The sequence below is a fragment of the Etheostoma spectabile genome, chromosome 9, assembly GCF_008692095.1.
Source record: "Etheostoma spectabile isolate EspeVRDwgs_2016 chromosome 9, UIUC_Espe_1.0, whole genome shotgun sequence".
Lineage (NCBI taxonomy): Eukaryota > Metazoa > Chordata > Actinopteri > Perciformes > Percidae > Etheostoma > Etheostoma spectabile.
Window position 1 is genome coordinate 22,109,533 of NC_045741.1, and position 25,075 is coordinate 22,134,607.

Sequence of the window (25,075 nt, forward strand, 5' to 3'; positions counted from 1 at the left end):
AAATTTGCACTTGTTCTATTAAGGAGGCTATTTTGGTTGTTAGGGAGTCAATGTTCGTTAGGGCTAAAACAAACCATTGCCATCATTTGTCAACTACATCATTTAGTTTATAAAATGTCAAATCAAAAATACTCAAAAGTTACAATCCCAAATTGATGTATTGCAGCTGATAACCAGTAGCCACAAGACAGTGTAAAGTGATGTTGTATACTAACAAACTATATAAATGAGCAGCCCTTTGAATTTATAATCATCACCAGTCATGGGATTAATCACTAAATAGAGCCACCAGTTTTTTAGCGATGAATGAATCTGTTCAGCAATAGTGTTGAGTGAACTGATAAAATGGCCAGATTTGATTTCTGTGAATTTGACAGTAGCATTGTGTGACTGGGTTTTGTCAAGAGGAAGCTAGGATAAGATAAATTTTATTGATTCCATGCAGGGAAGTGGAAGTACCACGGCAGCAAAAGGAAGCACAAGAACAGATAGTAGACTTGTGAGTCAATGGTCAAAATGTTGGTTTGACAACAGATCTAATTCAGAGCTATAGTCTGTTTTAATTTCTATGTGTTTGTGTTTTCATTGGAGGAATGACTTCAGTTCATAGTTATTACTACTGAACTACCAGAAATCATCATGTTGAAGGGGTTTTATTAATCCAGCTTCATAACCCTTTTATAACAGACTAGCATACTTCAGAGACTAAATGATGCCTTCTTGAAATGTAATTGAAAGGTGCCAGTCTATGAGGAATGCGTTTTTGTCTGTTGATCTCACGCCTGTGTCGCTGCCTGTCTTTCCAGTGAGTATCAGTGTGTGTCCTGTGCACATGCATCCACTAGAGTTTCTATCAGTATGCCTGAAAGCACCGAGTCATTTTAGGGGGATAAACACGAGGCTGCTGGCCATTGGTGTAAATTGTCTGTTAATGTGCTCGCTCAGTGCTCCCTACATGTCTCTCTCCTCAGTTGAAGTGACGTTTTTCAACGTCTATAGATTCCAGCTTTGGGCTGTTTTTGTCTTTCACCACTTTAGGCAAGGCAAGCTAGCTCCTGTCCCTTGCTCAGGTGTGCAGAAGTTCTCCTAAGCTCATCACTAATTGAGCATCTCTGTCTGTTTACCCCAGACAGACAGACAGGCCCGCTAGAAAACACTGAGCTAAACAAAGACAGACGGGGAGCAGGTCACCTCTGTGCTGATTCAAAGAGAGCTGGCCAGACAGCCACCTCTGAGTATTGTTTGAGGCGCAGTTTTTGTGAAACAGTGGCTGTAAATATTGATGGCGCCACCCGTTAGGCCTCGTCAGGAGTTCAAAGATCTCCACCTTTGCAGTGGTTTATCTGATACGCACACTGCAGTGTAGAAGAGTCCTTTGAACGGACACAGAGGGGTGAACCTGCTGAAAAATTGGCCTCATTAAGGTTGCCCTAGAATGGATTGTCACTTTTAACATGTCTCCTAGTTTGTCTTTCATCAATTAAACCTAAATCTTGCTTGTAAAACTTCTGGATGGATTATAGTGATTGGTGTATTGATTGTCTAAAGAACCGGTAAAGGTACTTCTGACATTTTGTTTTAATAAAATCAACAAAGCAATTGGCTAATCTATTTTTAATCTACTCAGATTATAGAAATTGGGGCAGATGACCAGATTTTAATATTTTTTTGGCAGCAGCGCTAATAGTGAATGATGAGCCGGCTGTACCTAAAGTGCAGCGCTGTTAAAGCTGCCCAGAGGAGAAGAGAGCTGCTTGGAGCCAGGATCCAAGGAAGTAAGCTGATTTGCATCACGGGTGAAATTAGATTAGAGACAAATCCACTTTTCTGTGAACTCTTATGTGCCAAACCCCCAACAAGCAGGATAAGTCTCACAGCAGTCACTGTAATATCTGGGGACAATCAAGTGTCCAATGCTTCAGTGGCTATGATTGAGATATGAATATGCTTTAAAAGACAATATCCTAGAGTAAAGATGATTTCTTCTTCTTAAAAAAAACTAGTCAGTCCTAGTGACTGCCATTAACCACTAGGAGGAGCCATGGCCACACCTCGCCTGGGTGAAACTACCTAGAAATTAAGGCAAAACTGATGAGTCTGACTGATGTCTCAGAGTTGGTAATAAGTGTAATTTAGATGGATGTATTTGAAAAGTGTTTCTGTGCAGATAATCCTGACACAATCAGACATGGTTCATGTCTGAAGACTGCATGTACCATTGTGCACTCTGTAATGGTCGTGCGTGTTAAATAATTTATGTCTCTCTGTGCCTTCATCCTCAACTCAAGCCTGCCCTGTACTGCGGCTAGCTGCCTGAGCCTCTGCTGTTAGCTGCAGTTGACTAGTTCTGCCTGTCTACAACCCTTGTCTGTGCGATGGACCTAAATCCCAAATCTGTCTAAGAAGAGTCAACATTTTCATTCATTCATAGTGCTTCATAACAGAATGTGCCATAATCTAATGTTACTGCACTGAAAACGCAATTCAGAGAGTTATCCTATTTGCAATCATATTTTAAGAAAAGGAACAAATAATTACTGAAGATTTTAAAACTTTAACAGGGCTAGGGTTGTCCCCCACAACATTTTTGTTGTTGTGACTACTGCTTCTGTGCCCAAACTCCCAGTTGTAGCCTTGAGCCTCTGCATCTGCTACCAGTCAACCTTCTGTAGTTTCCAAAACCACAGTCCTAGTTTCTATTCCTTGGCTTTAGCTCTCTCCGGCTTGTATCATTAAAGAGTGAGGATTAATCAGAACAGGGAGTGATTGGCTGTGCAAATGGTGAAATCGTCTCTTGCGTATGTTAGCTTAAAAACACTAAATGTTTTAAAGTTGTGTAGACCCCTGACCACATTTTTGTAGTGGCTCCTGGTTAAGTCACAGTTTTTACCCTTAAGCTGCAATGGTGCAGCAGAAAAACATTAGATAAGAGATAGGAAAGGGGGACAGTGCCTGTCTGGAGACTTGGCTAAAAGTCAGTCGGTTGGTCGGTCAGTGACTCAGGTCACTCACTTAGTTACTCAGTCAGGTCACTCTGTCACTAAGTCACTCATGTAGTCACTCAGTCAGGTCACTCACGTCATTCAGTCACGTAGTCACTCAGTCGGGTCATTTAATTTCTGCTGCCATGGTATAGGGCAGACGCACAACAGAGTTTCCAATATGTACAGCACGCACCGACGCTCCTTCAGCTGTTTATGAAAAGCCATAAAGTCGTGATCACACGACTCTGCAGAGCCGGCTGCTCTACTGAACTCAAGCAAACTGTCATCCGCTCTCTCTCCCCAAGCAACTAGAACAGCGACAGAACGTCATCACTCGCAAAGTCATGGCATCCAAATAAACAACAGGGGGAGTACTACTTGTCACTCAAGCTTAGGCAAAGTGACAAACCGCAACAAAAGCCGCGACATGAAATCCGCACTCAGGTGGGTCCCGTGAAATATGACAGCTACAGTTTATTGGAAATAGCATTGTGGACACTGAATTTTAGTGTTAATCAGACTCCAGATGAGACAAGAAGCTAATGTTAGCCAGCGCTGCAATCCCTCTGCCTCCCCACTACAGGAGACGCTGTGTTCCTCCGTCACAATGTATTAATGTTTGCTACTGTTTTAAAACCATTTTACAGGCTAGTGGGGGTGCATATTGCTCAAAACCAACATGAAAAACGTAGCTAGTAGTGCTGTCAGTTAAACGCGTTATTAGCGGCGTTAACGCAAACCCATTTTAATGGCGTACATTTTTTTATTGCAAGGTTAATGTTCTTTTTGGCCTAGCAAACTTTAGTTTTTTCACATGCTGTTGCAACAACTAGTAATGTTAGAAAAACTACAACATCACACCGGATCTAGCTAGACCAGAAACAAAACAACAGGCACGACGCACACACTTGTTTGGACTTGCGAGCCAGCCATAGAGTAGTAACGTTATGTTTTGAGTGGATGGCGAGCGCGAGACACCAAAATGGACGCCAATAAGATTCTGAATGGAAAGTTTACTGTTTAAAAGTTGCCAAATGTTCCATTGACAAGACCAAAGTGATTTGTTTGGTTGTTGTGAACTGTGCTATCATTGCAGCACGTCCAGTCTGAAATACCACTTGATGGCCAAGCACACAACTGATGCCAATTCTCTGCCCCCTCGTCAAAGTATTTTTTTTTTAACCTTTTTATTAATGGACAGTGTTCCATTTTGTGAGAGATTTGCTCCAAGTATAAATGTTAGTGTGAAATTGAGCACTACAGTAGGTTATATGTCAATGTTGCTTTCAATAAAAAAAGCATTTGCAAAAAGCAAGCCGATCCACTTTTCCATGTTGATAAGAGCATTAAAATAAGAAAAAATAATAAGCCAAAAAGAAATCAAGGGACATTTAGAATAGATAAAAACATATGACATTAATGTGATTAATCGCAATTAAATATTTTAATCTTTTGACAGCACTAGTAGCTAGTAATGTTCACTCAGCGTTTTGTTTTGTTGGTAAACTGTGTGTAAGATGAGCGGTGTTGTTAAATCACCAGTTTTAGGTAACCTCCCTACGGTATCGTCTATTTGCTGAATGGTTTCAAGGTAATAGTCGGTAGCCAACATTAGCAGATAAGCCTCTTGACAGCAAAGTTATTGTTCATATTTTTCCATAGTGTTTCTGTGGTCATAGTGACTGAAAGTGTGATGTGAGATTTTAAAAAGGAAAAACTAAAAACTACATGCTGTTTTCCGGTAACGTTAATGTTTGATTTTCAAAAACCACCTCCCCCACCTCTGCAGCTGAAAACAATTCACTGTCACGTCACTCAGCCACGTATTTACTCACGTCACAACGTCACTCAGTCACGTCACTGTCTCTGATTCTCAGTTGCTGGATGTTTAAGAATTCTTTAGAAAGTTATTAGTCAGTGCTCCTCGTTTCCATCAAATGGGAACTGGAAGTCCCTTAACTGTTTTTATTTTTTGTAATTATGCATCATTACAAAAACGCTATGTTTTTAAAATTAACAAGTAGGTATACGGAGTAAAAAATGCTTTTTTATAGAAATCCAAAATATTGATGCATTAATAATGATCTTCATTTTATAATTACATTGTATCACTCGGGATCGTGAGGTACCTATAGCTTCCCATACCTTATGTAAGACGAGTAGAGGAGTATTGGCATGACTGGCATATACATTGAATGTGGATTCTCCACTGGGCTGGTTTAGCAGCCAGAGGCATCTCGGCTATCTGACTTGGAGCACTGTGAAAGTAATATCTGGTCAGTTCTTTTAAACTGAGTCATTGTAAAGCAGCTTAAACCTACACCCTGGCACAGCTTAACGCACCACACACAGAGCCGTTTCAGACATCAAGATTAGTCCTCGGGTGCCTCTGTAAACACTCACTTCCAAAGAAAGAAGACAAGCAGGGAGGAGGCGGCAGCAAGGTGTTCTTTTTGAGGCTTTAGAAAGATCTGCTGGGTGGAACACACCTCTTTACCTGTGGGGTTTGAGAAAATAAACCCGCACCTCAGCCAGGAATTTTACATCATCCACATATATTGCATAATGTTTTAGACAAGAGCAGGCAGATTTGCAGGAAGGACAGTGTTCTGACATCTACTGTAGTCATCAGTGTCCTATTTCCATTTGGTGTAATTTATATGCATGTATGGCTTTTGCTGGACAGAAAAACATGCTTTTTTAACTTGAGCAAGGCTGAAGTAAAAATACTTGTTAACAATGTTAACAATACATGTTTTTGCCTTTTCAAATTTTACATGCCAAGAACTGAATTGATACTTTTAAACACAAATACCAAACAGGTCAGTGAGCCTGGATGATTTCTGGTTAACTCTGTATTTTCTTTGTATCGAAATATAATTAGTCTATTAAAGTGCCCATATTATGAAAAACCTTTTCTGGGATTTGGGGTGTTATTTTGTGTCTGATGCTTCCACACGCATACAAACTTGCTGTTTTGAGTGAGATACGGTTTCTGAATGTGCTCTGCCTTCAGTCTCTGGGTAAGCTGTTCAAAATCTGCACATCTTTTTACGTCACTAGCCAAGATGAGGGGGCTAACCGTAGCACATACTAGCTCGTTCTCAGTGGCAAAACACTGCTACAACACACTAGTTCACCATAATCTACAAAAGAACTACTTCAATATCCTTGTTCTGCAGATATTCCACAAGTGCGCCCTCATTTAGAAGTCTCCCAGCTAATCCTGCCTTGGATTGACCAAAGTTGGAGAAAGAGTTATTTAGCTGATGTGATTTTAACAAGCTACTGCGCATGTGCGACTCCCAACAACGATTGTATAGAAGTGAGATGTCTCACTCTGTAGCTAAAACAGAATCCTAAATACACAGGGTGAAAACAGGATATACATCATGTGCAGTACAACAAAAATTATGGTGTTTTATGAAAATGAAACCATGTAAACCTATTCTGGTACAACCTCAAAATACAATTATGAACCTGAAAATTTACCCTAAATGTTAAGCAGACAAGTCTAGTTTTGACAAGGAGTTTTCATTCATCACATGCCACTCAGCCTCTCTGCTGTCACATAAAGGAGCACTTTAGCTTTGTTGCTTGCACACCTAGAGGGAAGCACTTAGAGCCCTTTATTAACCCATAACAAGCCCTGAGAGGGGCAGGGCAGGGCAGGGCAGGGCAGGGCAGGGCAGGGTAATCTGTGGGTTAGGACTCCATTCTTCTCCATTCCAGGATGATCCACTGGCCCTCAGGCTCAGGCTGGTGTTTGTCCTCTCCCTAATTGATATATTCCATGTACAGTCGACATGGTGGCTGTATGGAAAGAACTGAATGGAGAGCTTTTGCAGTGTTCACTGCAGCAGCGGCCAGCCTGTATGTGCCTGTATAATTACTTACACTGAAGGGTTTGCAACACCAGGATGCGTAAAAGGCGAGCTTCGGATTTAGGGAGAATCTGTGGGCACAAGACAAGTGCATACATGTATGTGCTTATACTTAACAGTTCTCTCTCTCTTTCACACACACACACACACACACACACACACACACACACACACACACACACACACACACACACACACACACACACACACACACACACACACACACACACAATGTGTCAATAATGAGGCTATTGTCCTCTGTCCAGTCCTCAAGAACGACTCTCCTCTGTCTTCTCCAGCCATGGACTGCCTCTCAAACTGTAGAATGATTGCTCATAAATCCTTTTGGGGAAATGTTTGAAACAAGCGTGTTAGCTTACATGCGGTTCAACTAATAGTTTTTTAGTATTGATTATCCTGGATAGGTGAATATATTTGGGAGACCAAACCTCTGTTTCAGCTTCTGTGGTACAGAATGGAATGCAAAGGGTGGGTGGTAAGAGGAGAACCCCATGGTACTCCATATGCTTTCATAGATGATTGTAGTTGAAAGTACAGAAATCAAGATGTTCCAGGCAATTGGTAAGACAGTCTCAGATCATTAAAGTAAAAAAAAAAACCTTCTCGTTATATACATCAGCTAAAGCATATATACCCCTAGAGCTCCATTCTTAGATTCCTTCTCAGCAATAAGCCATATTGACAAGAGGAAACTCATTATGGCACCAAGCCGCAGCTTAGCTTGTTTCAAAGGAACAGCGGAGTAAATCAGATCCTCCAGTCTCTGTGGGGAGGCTAGGTTCTGTTCTATAGGTTTCCAACAGGGATCAGAATTGGGGTTTTTTGATTTGATTCCTGAAATAAATATCTCTTGTTTATTGCTTGTCCTAGAGTTTCTCCCAGTTTGTTTCTGATCAAAATTTGTCTTTCAAGGGTAATGAAGGGTTGAAGGATTGTAAAGCTGTCAAACATATTGGGGCCTCCTCTCCTTCCCCTTTTACCGAATACTAATTTTTGAGCTTCGAAGCTTCAATGCTTTTCAACAGCAGCGGGAGAAACCAACATTTCCAGCCACACTTGAATGCAGCTTTATTTCACGGAAAAAGAGAGAAAATAAAAGGCAACAAAGGGAGGACTGACGAGTCCGATAGCCGGTAACGTTACATTATTTTCCACACCAGTTGAGGTTGGGTTGCTTTTCTCCAATGTGATTTGGACTTAACTTTTAGCTGCAGGCATTCCAAATTCCAAACTTTGTGAATGAATGCTCAGCCAGCCAGTGCCTCACTGTATTGGCACTATGTATGGCCATACTTTTTTTTACCTTTTTATCTTAATGCCTGAAAACGACATTAGACTGCCACAGTACTCCCATACAGACCTTTACAACATTTATATCCGTTCTTGGCTGAGATGGATGACGTGGCGCCGTGTAAATTAGCTGGTGGCTAGCGGATATTTAGCTAGCAGCTTAAGCCCGACAAAACACCAAAGTGAATTTCAGCCTGCATGCACGTTATAAAAAAAGAAAAAAAACCTGAATATTCAAATCCCAAAATTGAAAATCAAATACCTACCCATCGAACGTATATTTGGATCTAGCCCTACATCATTTATTGGTGGGGCACAATGTGATGATTGTGATCAATGTAAATTATAGCGTGTGGTCTAGACCTACTTTTTCTGTAAAGTGTCTCAAGGTAACTCTTGTTATGAATTGATACTAATAATAAAATGGAATTGAATCTTCACCAGTGAATATCAGAAGACAAATACATGTTGATACTGGATTATAACATCAAGTAGATCCCTGTAAACCAGTCTCTCAGGCTCCTGGCCTCCTCCTGATATGTATGACTCCTGTATTCTTCACCTTTTCTGCCTCTGGCTCTGCCACAGGATCTAACCTGGCTTGTCACACCTGCAGCATTGTCTGAGGTTTTTGCTGGGGCTTTTTTTTGCTGCTATGTTTTGTTCTCCAACCACTAAAAATACATCCTTACCTCGCTGGTCATGGGCTTCAGATACGGTCTGTCTTGTTTTTAATTAGGGTGTGTACGTGATGTTAGAGAGAGAGAGAGAGAGAGAATCAGGGTCACCTCTGTCCCAGCTGTCTTAGGGGGTGCCCCTCAGACTTTCAAATACCCTCTCTGCTCCGCTCAACACAAAGCCCTCGTTTCTTCAGAACGCACATGTGCTACACCTCACAGCTCACACACACTGAGGCACCCCGACGGGCACACGACATACCCCATGCAGGCCAACTGCTCCCTCAATCAAACGATCCATCACATGAGGTTTGAGCTTGACCAAGTGGAACCGCATCTTGCTTTTGTCTGGCATAAAAAGGATCTAAAAACAATATAAGAAATACGATTGACTTAATGAAACTGGATCATGCTGTGAAAACAATTTGATTCAATCAGGTTTTAGATTTGCACCTTAGAGTACTTGTGTAATCACTGACTGAGTTTCTTTTTGTCTTACTAGTTGTCTAGGATGATTGTGAAAGAGATTCCTCAGACTGAGACCTTTGACAAATGTGTATGGCATAATATCACTATTTCATTAAAAACATTCCTGGGAAGAGTGATATGATATGTAGCTATGTAAGAGGAGCAGCTCTGACAGTTGGCTCAGCCTGGCTAAAGCAGTTGCACTCATGCCCATTTACACCCACACCCACACAAACTGTGGGTCAATAGGACCCCCCCCTAAGAGGAACAAGACCAGCCATCTGCTGGTTCAGGCCTCACACACTCCCACAACACACATGCACACGTTAAACTCAATTTTCCTCCATACCATCCACTCTGCTTCTTCTCCCCCCCCAAATCCCCCCATTACCACATGCTTTTCTCGCTCCCTCTCTCTGCCACGTTTTGCCATCTCTTATAGTGCGCCTAACCGCAGAGAACATCAGTCATGAATATCTTTGCTCTCCAGATGGACCTTGGAAATCTTGACTCCCCTAGACCACATTAAGGCTAGTAGGGAGTTCTCAGCAGGAACTCTGCTAGTCACTACTGTAACTTCACAAGTTTAGGTGGTTTGATTCAAGGACAGCGTGGGTAAATACTTTGTCTGGGGGGGTCTCCATCTCTCTCAAATTGCTTCATGTTCAACATTGGTAAAAGGATATGGTTAAGAGAACTAGCTTATGCTTGAGCAGAATGTACACTTGTGCTTTTCAGTCTACATAGACACAGTCAAGCTTTAAAACAACTGGTTGGAGTCAGCACAGCGGATTGAGAAAATCTGTGTTTCTTTGGATACTGGGACTGGTAGCTGACTCGACCAGCGCAGAAGATGTACTGGGAACTGTGGCTGAGCCAGGTCACGGCCACTGCCGCGCTGCAGTGCATGCTGGTCCAGAGCAAAGGTGGGCAAGCGTGTGTAAAAGTGGAAGGATGGAGGACAGACTAGACAATATTGAGCTAAGGAGAAGAGTGTTAAGTGTTGATTTGAACATAACAGAAAACCTCTCTGCTCTCATCTGCATGCATGCCACGTGCCTGCCACATGGTGTTAGACTAACTATGGAAATTGCTTCAAAATTAGAACAATGATTAACTCGCATAAAGCCACGCCAGTGTCTCGGATGCTTGCAGTGAAAAGCCTGCATTATTATATTATTAGTTATAATATTTTTAGTAATAATGATGATTATTATTATTATTATTTGTATTATCACTGACTTACTCAAAGGTTGTCTGGCATCTAACATTTATCAAGTTTGGGTTCTCAGTTATCAAATTAAAAACCAAATCTGAAAGAAGTTTTGGACTGCATGCGATTGTTCACACATTAGCTGAACTTAGAGTCCAGTTTTCACAGTCAGCTGCTTTTGTTGATTGGTTGTATTCCTTAGCTTTTGCATTTGTTAGTTTGGTTGGCTGTTCTATCACTAGACCTAGGACACATATCTACATTATTATGTATATACTTGTCATATTGTCTCAAACATACAGTAGTTTTCTGTTCTTGAAAGCTGCATCACAGAAGCTGTTATGGATCCACTGGTTTCCTTGTTAAACCTTTGGCTGGATTTGGAGGTGTTAATAGCTTGTAGTGACAGCAGATATTGAAAACCAGAAGATGGCCTTTATATAAGTGCCTTATGTTGTCTCTTTCTGTTCTCCAAATAATAGCCATGTGGTTATTTTCATAATCTTAGTCTTCAACTTTAACCATTAAGTTGCATGGACAAAATATAAAACACTACTCAGGATAATTCAGTCCTTCACAATTATACAACAAACTACAGCTTACAAGACAACCATAAAAAAACAATGCAAGGCTGTTGTTTTGGATTACACTGTGAAAGTAAAAACAATCTTAAACACATCTGCCATTTCTTTCAGTTATAGAGTTGTAAGATTACATATGCTGCTTTCTTTTGGCCGAGTAAATAGATTAGGCCCTGTGCATGTACTTAGGACATTGTTTGTTTATGTTTAAAGTTATTAGTTTAAACAAATTAAGGTTAATCACTAGGTTAATGTCAACCTTATTGTTAGACATGGTGAAACATGCTATTTGACAGCCTTTCCATTTTACTTGTATTGCAGTACTTGTTCTCCATTCTCTGTCCCTCCATTTCGCCACTCTCCTCTCCCATTTGCTCGGCAGCTGTCCAGACATGCAGTAACTTTGGCAGCAGCTGTTGAGTGTAGTACGTGTAAGCTACATGTAGTGTGTGTGTGTGTGTGTGTGTTGTGTGGTGTTGGGTGTGTGTGTGTGTGTGTGTGTGTGTGTGTGTGTGTGTGTGTGTGTGTGTGTGTGTGTGTGTGTGTGTGTGTGTGTGTGTGTGTGTGTGTGTGTGTGTGTGTGTGTGTGTGTGTGTGTGTGTGTGTGTGTATATATGTAGCTCTTTCCTATCCCAATGCTGTACTCCCTCCTCTTGTTCTCCGTATATATATATCACCTACAAAACACCTCCCACCTCAGATCTTACCTGGCTTAGGCTAGACACAGCAGCCCTCTGTGTGTGTGTGGTGTAGCAAGTGATAAGTGTTCATCAGAGAGTGGATTGGTTAAAGTAATGCTTTTGAGGTGCTTGCAAGCAAACAGCAGTTTTGAGGAAGAGTGGACTGCTCTGAGCAGCCATCATCGTCGCACAGGATTCAGGCAAGAGAAACAGCCTGGGAAGACAGGTAGACGATCTGCAAAATTAGCTTTTAGAATTATGGTTCAATCTGTATCATTTTGGTTAAAAGGCATTGGTCTTGACTCAGCTACCCTGCTAACCAAGTACCTTTTGCCTCAACAACAACTTTTTGTGATTAATTTTCAATGTGTTTTTTTTTAATCATTAGACACAAACCAACTTACTATAATGGGTTTCCATGTGTTCTTTCTGTCCAATTGTAGCTACGAGTTTTTGTCACTGCAAATGATGTTGCATTCTCAGTCAAATTTGTCTTATGGTTTATTTTCTCTCTCCCTGACCCTGCCTCCTTCTCTTCCTCCAGAAGCTCTCCACCGGCCGTTCGGCCTGGACTCTGCAGCGCTGACGGAGGCAGTGCGCTGGAGCTCCAAGGAGAACCTGCTTGGGGCGGCCGAGAGTGACCCTAATCTCTTCGTTGCACTTTATGACTTTGTTGCCAGCGGAGACAACACGCTCAGCATCACTAAAGGTAAACAGTGTCATTTCTTTTCTCTGATTCACTGTCAATTGATTGCAACAACTAATTATGTTGATGTTGTAATTTGCCTGTTAACTCCCTCACAACTTCAAATTCAGATTTCAGAAAAACATTTTTGCGTTATGTGCTGGAACAGCACTTGAAAGACTCGTTCTCCAGTTCACTCTTTCCATGGAACATCACCAAAGGTTGTGGCTTAGCTACATGATGTTACTCCTGTCGAGATTTTTCCATAGTTTTGATGATTCTTAACCACGCCTTCTAAGCAACACTGTTGACATTTATTGCAACAAAACAGAGGGATTTTCTTACACGTAGCTAAGAGTTACCACTAATCTCCTCAAGGCAGTGCCTTTGATTAGCAGGTCAGCAACTCCTAGATGAAATGTGTGATGTGTAGAAAATGTAGTTATGCCAGAGGAATGTTGTGTGTCAATAGAGCTTACCCAACTGTCATTATAATTTTACCCTGTCCTGTCATCCGCTGGTATCTGACGCCCAGCCTATAGCTTTCTTTGTCACCCGCCCACACGCTCCACATTCTTCTTTCACACTACTACACCTCAGGGTTTCTCCTGGCTCATAATGGGCCTTTGGGGGACACGCATGCAAGGGGTCTGGTAGGGTCCTTCCCCAGGAAATATTGAACATCCAACACTTAATTTCCTGCATTCTGATACATTTTTATGCACCAATTTATGGTGGAAACATCTTTTTATTTATGTGAAAGGAAAACCTAAAATTCAGGAGGCAGGTGTCAATTCAGCACACTTGACCCCAAAGTCAAGTTCATTTGATAAGTGTGAACATTGCGTACCATACCTGGGTACAGCTGGTCGATCCATGTCCAGTTGAAAAGGTGGTCTCCAGTAGGGGTGGGGGAAAAATTGTGTGGCAATACTGTATTGATACACAGGCGCCAAGTATTGATCTTTTATTATATATGTGTTGGTCAGTTTGTCTGCTTGACAGTCCCATTTTGCAGCAATAAAATTATAGGCATATGAACAAACAGAGAAATGTAGCTTTTTAGATGAAACAGATGTTGACAAAGTTTCCTTCTGGGGACATAATTTGAAATTGGGAAAAGGTAATAAATTGCAAAATATTTCAGAATAATGCAATATGTTTAAAATCGCAATGTATCGTGGCATAAGTATCGTGATGATATCGTATCGGTAAGTGTCTGGTGAGTTCCACCCCTAGTCTCCAGTAGGCTACAGTTTATGCACATCCGGTGGGAAAACCAACTGTACTAAAACATAGAAGTGAGCTTCTATTTAACACGACTACAAGTTTTTAGCCGGTTATGAAACTAATAATATATCACACGGCTGTGCAGCCCACCGCGTACAGACCCAGATCTTCTTCTCTGCCACCTTCGATTATAGGGAGAGCTCCAGCAAAAGGCTGAAAGCGCCGCACCTGACAGCAGCTTCTCCTCCAACCAGGAGCAGAGCTTCAGAGCCTGTGCCGGCCCCTGCTATAGACGGGCCCTGGGGCCTGACTGGGCGGTAATTCTGAGATCACATTATTGCTAGCTTCACATCTGAATCAGATAAAATATAGCGGTTGTGGAGGAGAGTGGAGTTGACTGCTGGAAGTCAAAGAGGTTTTGGTGCTAGTGACTAAAACCTCTTTGGGGGGTGCCAAAATCCACTAGTCCAGAGGTTTAAAAATTATAGCCCAGCTTGTAGCAAGGATTCTGAAACCAGTCAGCATAAGTAAATAGCAGTGATGCTTATACTATGTCTTAAGCTCTTTGTATTTCACTATTTCGTACTCCTCCCTCCATGACTCACTTTCTTCAGTCCAAACCTCCTATCTCAACCAGCAGCTGTTAACCGGTCAACCAGCTCTCCCTCGAGTAATAAGCTTAAAATATTATCTAGAGACGGCCAGGCTTATTTCCCCAACCGATCTAAAGCATTGTACGAGACAGAGTGTGTTAATTATTCTGCGTTTTAAGACTTCCACGGCAGCTGCCTGAGATGGAAATGTTGTGTAGACCCTGACTCATGGAGTGAGTCTGAGATTCCTGCCCACATGCAAGCACATGTGCACTCCCAGGCTTCGCTGCACTTTTCCTATCTGTCCCGCTTTTTGCTTTGTCACATGGAAAGACCCCAGCATTTCTCTTAACGTTGTGTTAATATGGAATACTCCCAACTGTAATAATAACAGGTGGATGAGCACAGCGGGCAGGGGCTGATCAGAGAGAAGAACTTAGCAGGCCCGTGTCTGGGGGCTAATCTTTGTCTCTTTTCTGTGCCAGGTCAAACCAGGCTAGGCCAGACCAGAGCCCGGCTTCAGGCACACATGGCGCCCAGTGTGAGGCAGGGAGGCAGTCAGTGTTTCCACTACCACAAAATTTACATCACAGAGGAAACTGATGGATTGGTGGGCTGGATGTGAATAACCATCTCTGTTTAACTTAGTTCTGTGGATTGCTAGCATAAAGTGTTTGTTTTAAGGCATTATGTGACCGAGTCATGATAGCCTAAATTTGCATTCAGATAGACAGCAGCCCAGCGTGAAATGGTGAATAATTTTGTAATTTGAGCGGCATGTTTCTACTGTTTACCTCACGACTAAAGATCAAATAGTTTCCGCCGTGATAATTTTCCAGAGTTGTGTGAACATTATAAATTGCTGTGCACTGTTGAGGTAGGTAGACTGCTACTTCCTCCTCCCTCCCTGGGCTGACTGAGCGTCTGCTTTCTGACATGCGCTTACTCCCAGCCAATAACTGCCCCTTTCCTTTTCTTTCTCCAAACCTTCATCAGCCTGTCAGGACTGATCAGTGCTTCATTCAGTGTTCGTTATACTGATGATGCGCTGCCTCCCTTCGGTCTCCAGCACATCAGCCGCTCGGCTCATTCATATCGCCCAAACTGACGTCAAAGACGGGCAGAGACAACAGACCATGTCACTACATGTCTCATTTTGCCTAGCCTTCTATGACAGATATGCAGTTCACCCAACCCTATCATTGTTCCATAGCTTTTAAAGTAGTTTCAGTGAGAGGTACTACATATCCATGATTCTCTTCAGTGTGTGACCTATTATCAAGGCATGTTGGTCAACGCTGTGACACAATGAGTAATTCTCTTCTATGTTGTGTCTCTAAGAAATTCGAAAGAAAATTTTATGAAATCCTGTAATCAGCGGCAGATATAACCACCTTCTCTTCAAGCTCATGATTAAAGAATTTTTATCTTCACATTTAAATTGTAGGCATTTTTTAATATGGCTTGCAACGTTTTTCAATTACTGATGAGCTGTAGTCTCTTTTTAAAGGGCATTTTAGCAGTACACATGGGCAAGATAAAACCCATGAACATGTGGCTCTTTTAACATATTAATCTTTCCAACCACCAGTCCGTGCTGCAGCTGATAACGCATATGTGATCAAGTCTTACTTGTGGCCCCTGTTATGTCCAGGTGAGAAGCTGCGTGTGCTGGGCTACAACCAGAATGGAGAGTGGAGTGAAGTGCGCTCTAAGAACGGCCAAGGTTGGGTGCCCTCCAACTACATCACACCTGTCAACAGTCTAGAGAAGCATAGCTGGTACCATGGGCCCGTGTCACGCAGCGCCGCTGAGTACCTGCTCTCTTCCCTCATCAATGGCAGTTTCCTGGTCCGGGAAAGCGAGAGCAGCCCCGGACAGCTGTCGATTTCTCTCCGCTATGAGGGAAGAGTCTACCACTACCGGATCAACACAGCCTCTGATGGAAAGGTAGAGTGAAGAGTTTAGGGTGGTTGACAATGGAATAATGCTCCATATTTATGATACTCTTTTTAATTGTCCTTTTAAAAGATGATGCGTGGCACTATTGGCTGTTGTTTGTGTCAGGACTTTGACCGCATTTATTAACTTTGTCTCTCTCCTCATTCTCTCTTTTCTATTGTCCTCACCCACCTCCTCCTTCCCCTCCCCCTCAGGTGTATGTGACGTCTGAGAGCCGTTTTGCCACCCTGGCCGAGCTGGTCCACCACCACTCCACTGTAGCCGATGGCCTGGTCACCACCCTTCACTACCCAGCCCCCAAATGTAATAAGCCCACAGTGTACGGTGTGTCACCCATCCACGACAAGTGGGAGATGGAGCGCACAGATATTACAATGAAGCACAAGCTGGGAGGAGGCCAGTATGGGGAGGTGTACGTGGGAGTGTGGAAAAAGTACAACCTCACGGTGGCTGTCAAGACACTGAAGGTAAGAAGTCTCTCTTATTATAATTTAATTTCACTGAACTTTACTGTAGGTAGCTGAATTGTATATGTGGTTATAGATCGCCCCCTGCAGGCAGATGTTAGTAATACATGTGATCTTTTTTCCTTTATTAATGTTATGTGTTTGTCCAACCCACTGATAAAAGTCCTCTCTCTTTTTCTTTTGCATTTATCCTATTTTCCATAATGACAGGAGGACACCATGGAAGTTGAAGAATTTCTGAAAGAAGCAGCCGTTATGAAGGAGGTTAAACACCCAAACCTCGTTCAGCTACTAGGTCAGCATCTATGAACACCACAGATTCTACCAACAAGTTACTGTGTCACAAAAATATTATCTCGATACATTCTGACCTGAAATTACTCTTGAGCTGGCTTCTGCAGACACATTGGCTCTAAGTGGTTGTTGGTATCTGTATTCTAACTGCTGCCTCTCCCACAGGTGTGTGTACGTTGGAGCCTCCGTTCTACATCGTGACAGAGTACATGCCACACGGCAACCTACTGGACTACTTGAGAGATTGTGACAAGGAGGAAGTGAATGCTGTGGTGCTGCTGTACATGGCCACTCAGATCTCCTCTGCCATGGAATACCTGGAGAAGAAGAACTTTATACACAGGTGAGGGGATACTTTAGGTGTGTTAATTGTGTTTGCCTTAAGTGCATATTTGTCTACCTCATATGCCAGAGTAACCTAATGTATCTCTCTTCCCCTGTCTTCCTCACTGTCCCTGTCTCAGGGATCTTGCAGCGAGGAACTGCCTGGTTGGAGAAAATCATGTTGTTAAGGTTGCAGACTTTGGTCTGAGCAGGTTGATGACTGGTGACACCTACACTGCCCATGCAGGGGCCAAGTTCCCCATCAAATGGACTGCACCAGAGAGCCTTGCATACAACACTTTCTCCATCAAGTCCGATGTGTGGGGTAAACAATGCATGAGCACACATTCATACTAAGTATATGTAGCTAATTTCCCATGCGCTAATGTTTGGTCCTCTAACAATATCTTCCATCAGCATTTGGGGTGCTGCTGTGGGAAATTGCCACCTATGGCATGTCTCCATACCCTGGCATTGATCTGTCTCAGGTTTATGACCTCCTGGAGAAAGGTTACCGCATGGAACAGCCCGAGGGATGCCCACCCAAAGTCTATGAACTCATGAGAGCATGTAAGTAGTATCCTAACTAACCTTGACTTATTCACCAAGTGATTTTACTCTATTGCGGAGACATGAATAGAGGTTGAAAGCTTTTAAAAAGTTGGTTTGCCCATTACTTTTTCCTAGATTTCTGTCAAATCTTTATGTAATAATTCACTGCATCCCCTTACAAACTGTGTTAAAAACTCACCATTCCATTATTAGAAAGAAGAAAAGAAAAAAAGACTTGCAAACTATAGTCTGGAATTACAGAGTTTTGGGAAAAGGCCATATTAGTCATATATTCTCACTTTACTTTCTCATAGTAACATGCAATTTTGTCTGTCTCTATCAGGCTGGCAGTGGAGCCCATTGGACCGGCCTTCGTTTGCAGAGATCCACCAAGCCTTTGAAACAATGTTCCATGACTCCAGCATCTCTGAAGGTACAGTAACATGTCTTTTGTGCGGCTCAATCATAAAGCTTCTAAAACCACTGCATGGATTAGGTTGAACAGACAAACTGTAACTCACAAGGTGGACTTTGATTTATCATTTTATAAGGAATAAAACATTGACATGTAAGTTAATGTAGGTTTATTTGGTCAGCAAATGTTTGTATGTTGATTTAAATTTGGATTGTGACTGACTTCTGATTTTTTTTTTCTTTTTCTTTTTTGTTCTTTGTAGAGGTAGCGGAAGAGCTCTGTAAGACAGCCTCTTCTGGTCACTGTGGACCACTGCACCCTTTCAGTCACGACATGCCCCTGTTGCCTTCCAAATCTCGCACACCCCACAAGCACACAGAAAACAAGGAAAACATTGAGGGTGGACTCGACGGACGATCTGACCACGGCACGCACAGTCATTCAGGTACAGCCAGACATGCCTACCTTACTACCAACCAGTCAGATCCACCACATTATGATTCTGCAGGTATGCCAGTGAACACCGATTCACAGAGTCAACTGCATCGCCGCCAAGCCCGCCGCCTGAGAAGAAGGGCCATCCTTTTCTCTACCAACTGACCATTGGTGCAGGCATCTGTCTGGCATCCGGTCGATCATCCAGGCAGATCTGCAAGCGCAGCCTGACATAGTCCCTAGAAACTGGCCGAGAATAAGAATAAGAGAATAGAAGATGTTACATTTGTTCAGCCATAATACTTGAGTGCTCATGTCCATGTCATCAAATACCAATTATAAGATGTTGAAGATAAAAGTAAAACATAACTGATAACTGACATTTCCAAGTGCTTGCTCACGGGGGGAATGGGTGGTCTATGTAAGTTATAGAGTGCTAGACCTGCTCTATATGAAAATTGTCTTGAGATAACTTTTGTTATGATTTGACTCTGTTAATAAAATTTCTCTATCCCAGGAAACACTTGTTTCACGCATAGATGTTATTTAAAAAAAATTCTAGCATTAACATTAAAAGATTTCAGTTTCCTCAAGCATCATAATTGTAGTTTTAACTCACCTATAATGTAATCCTGTAATGTTATAATGTATTATGGGGTCACTCTATATCAACCACAAACAATTACATGGAGTGATCTCCATGGACAACTCCTCATGACACACATTATAAACTGTTGTCTGTGATGGAATGAAGATCTTGCTCATATTCTGTCTTGTCCTATTTGTTACATTACTGTTATTTCCATATCCCAATCAACATTTGGTAACAAATCATGTATTAATATTTGCTAACCCTATTACATTTCTATAACATTGTCTGTTTGTCTCGTTTAAGTTATTGCTTATTTATTTGTTTTATATTAAAAAATAAAACTATTTAATTTGTGTGTTTACCTAATGTGTGAAGAAGACAGTCTGTCCCTGTCTTTGTCTTGATTTGCCTTTTTTTTTGTATAATATATCTTCTGCCACTTTTACCATATTGTTATGGTTTTATTTTGTGGCCCATGAACATAATTCTTCACTAATAAAGTGCAACCAAGAGTAGCTTTCATGAAGTCATAAATCAAATAAAAGTGGTACTGTGAACACGCAGAATGTTTCACAATGTCATTAAGCAAGCACAAGGCAAGAATCCTAAAACGTGTATGTTTGAAATTAATGAATGCACAAAGATTGCAACCCGTTTTAATCCATGTTCATATCAAATGTGTATTAATATTTCTTGTTTATATGCATTTATTTTTACATACAAATGCTATCGAAGAGAGATCCATGCCAAGTAAGAAATAGTGAACTATTAGTGCCTTTATTCATGTCACATAACTTTTGTAGTTCTGATGGGTTAGAGTTATCCGTTTTCTTCTCCGTAAGTCATTATTCATTGCATGGTTAGAGAAGATTGTGCTCCAGTTTGTATTGATTTAAATGCCAGCAGAACTGTAAACGTGTATTTCCCTCTTTGCCATAGCCCTCCTAGTAACGGTTTGAGCAGTTTAAATTTGGCAGAGAATATTCTTCATCCCATCTTTTACAAGAGCCGATTTGTAAATCATTAAATTAGTGTTTGCATGTGCATGACTCATGGCCTGAAAACTTTCCATTCCATTTCCTGGAATGCCTTTTCCCTACTCATAAGTCCCCAAGGAGAAACCGCTTTTAAACGGGGGGGGGAGCATTGTCCAATGCATCACAACAGCACACAGCTGCCTGATGTAATGAGTGACAATTTGTAGGCAAGCAAATTGAGAGACTAATGGGATTCAGAGCATTGTTTTTTTTATTACCTGTTTCTTGAAAAGTATTGAGCAACCTTTTAACAAAGATAGTTGTGTCCCTGATGAGTTCATCCCAGCATTGTTGCATTGTTTTAATTCAGCCCTCTCTTATCTCTCTTCCAGGCTGGGCGTCTACTTTGTTAGGAGGGGATGGCCGATCAGGCAGCTCTCCGGCTCTGCCCAGAAAACAGCAAGCACGAGATAAATCTCCCGGCAGCATTTTAGAGGATGCACAGGATATGGGAACATTTACACGGGATCGCAAGACTGGCTTCTTTAGCTCCTTCATAAAGAAGAAATCTTCCTCCTCTTCTTCCTCACCATCCTCTCAGCTCCAACAGAACCTCCCAACACCACCCAAGAGGAGCAGTTCTTTCCGGGAGATGGAAACGCAGCCTCACAAGAAATACGAGCCTACTGCTGATTTCAGCGCTCCTCCTCCTCTACCCCAGTCTGACAGCCTTGGTGGCTTCTCTGCTTCTCCCTCTCACTCCCATGGTGAACCCACCCAGGCTCAGTCACGCTGCTGTGGGGCTGCTTTTGGACAGAAACCCTCTGGTGGGGGGCTCGCTTCACAGGTGACGAGCGGCAGCAGTTGGAGTGGGTTGGCTGGTTTTTTTACCCCTAGACTCATCAAAAAGACACTGGGCCTACGGACAGGGAAGACAGTCTCTTCAGAGGAGGGTGGAAGTATAGCTGGAGGGCCTAAACCCTTCCCTCGGTCCAATTCTACCTCCTCCATGTCAGCAGGGCTGCCAGACCTGGAGCGCATGGCTCTGACTTTACCCCGGAACCGCAGTGCTAAACCCCCTCTAGAAAGGACTGCCTCCACAACCTCCCAGCCAGAGAATGGCGCTGCACGGCCCTCAGAAACTCTGCTGAGGAGGCTGGACGAGGGGACTGCACAGATCAGGGAAAGGCCCAAAGCCAAGCTATTACCCCGGGGCGCTGCTGTAGGGGTGAGGGCACCAGGGGTTGGGGGGGAAGTGGGGGAATCGGACAACCTGTCCCGGGTCAGGGAGGTTAGGGAGGAGAGTGTTGGAGGACTAGATAGGCAGCAGAGTTGGTCATCTCCCTCTAAGACTTCTAGTTTGAGTGCTTCATCAGCTGCAGCAGGTGCACCAACTCACAACCACAAAGTTCCAGTCCTGATCTCCCCCACGCTGAAACATAGCCCAGCTGATGTGCATTTAGTTGGGCTAGATTCTCAGGGGAACCGCTTTAAACTGCTGTCTGAGCACCAAGCAGACCGGGACAGGCCGCGACTTGTAAAACCCAAGTGTGCTCCCCCTCCCCCTCCCACCCTGCGCAGTCTGCAACACTCCTACAGCGGTGACGGAGAAGAGCAGGTAGGAGGAGCACCTGTGGAAGTAAACGGAGACACTTTGAAAGGTCACCGGTTAGGGCGAATGTCAGGAGGAGCGATGACAGGCAGACCGTCAGTGCCACCACCACAAGTGCCTCCTGCATCTTCCTCCACCTTTTCCTCATCTTGCTCTGCCACCACCAACACGACTCCCACCAAAATGGCCAACGGAGCTGCCACCACTGCCGCCTCGTCACACACGCCACCATCTGCCGGTTCCAAAGTGGCACTGCGGCGGACCAGGCAGCAGGCGGAGAGGTTGCCCCTGGAGAGAGTGAGTCGTGAGGCCCTGTTGGACTGCGCTGAGTGCCTGAGCAGCGCCCTCCACGCCAGCTCCGAAAGCCCCTCCAGCAGCCAGGTGCTGGACGCTGGCCACCAGCTGCTAGACTACTGCTCAGGTTATGTGGACTGCATTCCTCAGATGAGGAACAAATTTGCCTTCCGAGAGGCAGTGGGAAAGCTGGAGCTCAGCCTGCAGGAACTGAGGGCCTCGTCCTCAGGAGGTGGAGGGCTGAGTAGTGTAGGGCCCAACACTGTACTGGACAACCTGCAAAGCTGTATTAAAGAAATTAGTGATGTAGTACAGAGGTAGCCACTGTGACACCACCAACTGTCACCCCTGACTACACAACAGACTTACAGCTTATACTCCCTTTTTTATGTTTCTGATTCTTTTGACAGCTTTTTGGGGGACGAAATGAGATGAATCTCTAAAGTACCTCAGAGAAATCACTACAAAATCTATTCTTTTTACTGTTTACAAACAACTGTTTCATAAAATGCCAGTGTGGACACTAATTTTGCTCTGACCTGTACATATTCAGAAATGTTTATACCAAACTAAATGTGGTTTAAGTCCCACCGTGAAATGTTTAGCTCCACGTCTCCACCTGGCCACGATAAAGGCCTCTTTGTTAAATGAATGTCAAGTGTATCAGCTGTGTGTAGCCAGCCCAGAGAGTAGGTAAAGTCTAAGCTCACTATGCTTATCTCTCACTCTGTCACATACTGAACAAGAAATATGGTGGCTGTGCTCAGCCTTACTGAGAATACTAAACAACTGTTTTCACTGACCCAGCTCAAACAGTGTTTTACACATGAGTGAATCATCAGTTGGGTGCACTGTGTTTTGCAGTAGAGTGTTTTGCTCAGTGCCTGAGAAACTGAGTGACCATAAGCCATTTTAAAAGCCATTGTATTCTAAATGATCGGAAACATCATCAGGATTCAAGGTTTTGGGGTCTCAATTTAACACTTTTATTCTGTGTGCAGATGTTTTTTTTTTTATTTTCATGACATCAGTATTTTTAAGAAGATGGACAAATTTGATATAATTATAAATCTCCCCAAAACTGCTTTTGTTGGTATAAGTTTAAAGCCTTGTTTTTTAGAACAATTTTTAGAGAATAATCCAACTGTTTTGGTGCAGACATTCCCACATGTTCACACAAAGTGACTGTCGAGAAAGACTGGAGGGATCACTTACATCATTGAAAGTTGTGTGCATTTATTTAGAAAGGGTGTAAATAAGCTCAGAAAAACGTGTACGTTTCAGTTTTGCCAGATACAGGCTTATCACATCTATAAAAAAAGATTTATATGACTCTATTTATTCCCCACAATACTAAGACATGATGAATTAACTTAGGGTGTCTCATCATATGCACAGCATTTTGTCTTCACTTCAATGGTGTGACTCATGTTCACACCTTGACACAGTGCCACATAAATGGGGAAAATCGCCGGCCTCCTAAAGCATTTCAATATTTATGTCCAGTTATTCTTGCACACGGAATTGTTTTTCCTTGTATGATGGAATATAATAAGAGGAGGATAGGGGAGGGGAGAGCACAGGGTAGCGCATGTGCAGGTGAATTGGGACAGTAGTTCTATAAGTGTCCTTCTGAGTATGGACCGTGCTGGATTCCCTGAAGCCTTGTCGTGTCCTCAGTGCCTCAAATTCTTCCATGTATGAACACTGCGAAATGCAGAGACCTACTTTACGCTAATCACACAGTACCAATCTCTCAACAAGCAAACTGCAGTATGTCTTCAGCACATAAACGATTTGTACATTATTTGGTTCAAAGTAAAAATGCTTTTTAGAATGTCTATGTATGAACTTGAATTTTAAATTATTCCTGTTTTTTTTTATTGTTTTTGTTTTTAATTAAAAGCACAGACCTATTTTGAGAGAAAACGTTATGTAAATATTTGATTTATTTCATACCCAGGAAACAAAAGATGTATGTGTGGTCACAGCATAAAGAGCAATGGTTTTGACTGAAGAGATGTTCCACATTAGACTGAGGCTCATCCACCCAGATCTGAATATGAATGTATTATTCTTCCGTTCTGAACCCGGTCGAATATTCATCTGCATGACTCTTTCAATCTCTTATGGTGCCATCTTTTATTATTTATTGTAATTTTTTTTTTATGGCTCAACTTCTAATTTTGGTCACACTAAATAATTATGTTCAGAAACAGCTGCTCTGTTTTTTTGAGCACAAACAAAACCACAGCGCACACAACTCACACAACTTTCTTTGCTTTGGCGCACATGTTAATGTACACTGGATGAGGTCTCAGACACATTGGTTCAATGACACATGTTGCATATGAACACTACAAAATCTAATCTATAAACTCTGCAAGTCCATAACACTTTCAAAATGCCTGTTAATGACACTTGATGGATTGCCAAGTAAACCTTTGTCAACTTGTGTTGTGGTGCATTACGTATCATTTCATGTTGTGTGTCAGTATTTATGTCCAGTTTAATGCCAAACAGGATCCTGTGAGACAAACCTGATGATTCAATTCTGTTCACTGTGAGTTTCAAATAACACAGGCAAAAAAAACCTGCATCAATCATCTTTTCTTTCATGATTCTTGGTGCCTTTTGTGAACAAATGATAATGCACGTACATTATAGTGTCACTGCAAGAATTCACAGCTATGGAAGTATTAAATGTCCATCATTAAACAGTAATTTAATATATCTCCTTTACCATTAGATTGTGATAAGCATATCACTACAGCATGTAATTTGGAGGTCAATGGTCAGATGCTAACTTTAAACTGAAAGGTGCACTTTGTCTATGAAGATTATG

At 42.4% G+C, this 25,075-nt stretch overlaps 1 protein-coding gene across 6 annotated transcripts in view; it reads left to right on the forward strand.

Annotated features, from left to right (window-relative positions):
• Positions 1 to 24,948, forward strand: part of abl2 (c-abl oncogene 2, non-receptor tyrosine kinase) — a 27,301-nt gene extending 2,353 nt beyond the window's left edge. The window contains exons 1-12 of one of the 6 annotated variants that reach the window (XM_032526280.1): positions 11,821 to 12,024; positions 12,343 to 12,507; positions 15,961 to 16,256; positions 16,463 to 16,735; positions 16,946 to 17,030; positions 17,195 to 17,372; positions 17,494 to 17,678; positions 17,771 to 17,923; positions 18,249 to 18,338; positions 18,583 to 18,765; positions 20,083 to 20,097; positions 20,717 to 24,948. In XM_032526280.1, the coding sequence (XP_032382171.1) occupies positions 11,913 to 12,024; positions 12,343 to 12,507; positions 15,961 to 16,256; positions 16,463 to 16,735; positions 16,946 to 17,030; positions 17,195 to 17,372; positions 17,494 to 17,678; positions 17,771 to 17,923; positions 18,249 to 18,338; positions 18,583 to 18,765; positions 20,083 to 20,097; positions 20,717 to 22,551 (3,570 nt within the window). In that variant the 5' untranslated portion in view covers positions 11,821 to 11,912 and the 3' untranslated portion in view covers positions 22,552 to 24,948. Of the gene's footprint in view, positions 1 to 11,820; positions 12,025 to 12,342; positions 12,508 to 15,960; positions 16,257 to 16,462; positions 16,736 to 16,945; positions 17,031 to 17,194; positions 17,373 to 17,493; positions 17,679 to 17,770; positions 17,924 to 18,248; positions 18,339 to 18,582; positions 18,766 to 20,082; positions 20,098 to 20,716 lie in introns of those variants that run through there. The other 5 variants (XM_032526281.1, XM_032526275.1, XM_032526276.1 and 2 more) reach the window with 5 other exon arrangements.
• The last annotated feature ends 127 nt before the right edge of the window (positions 24,949 to 25,075 follow it).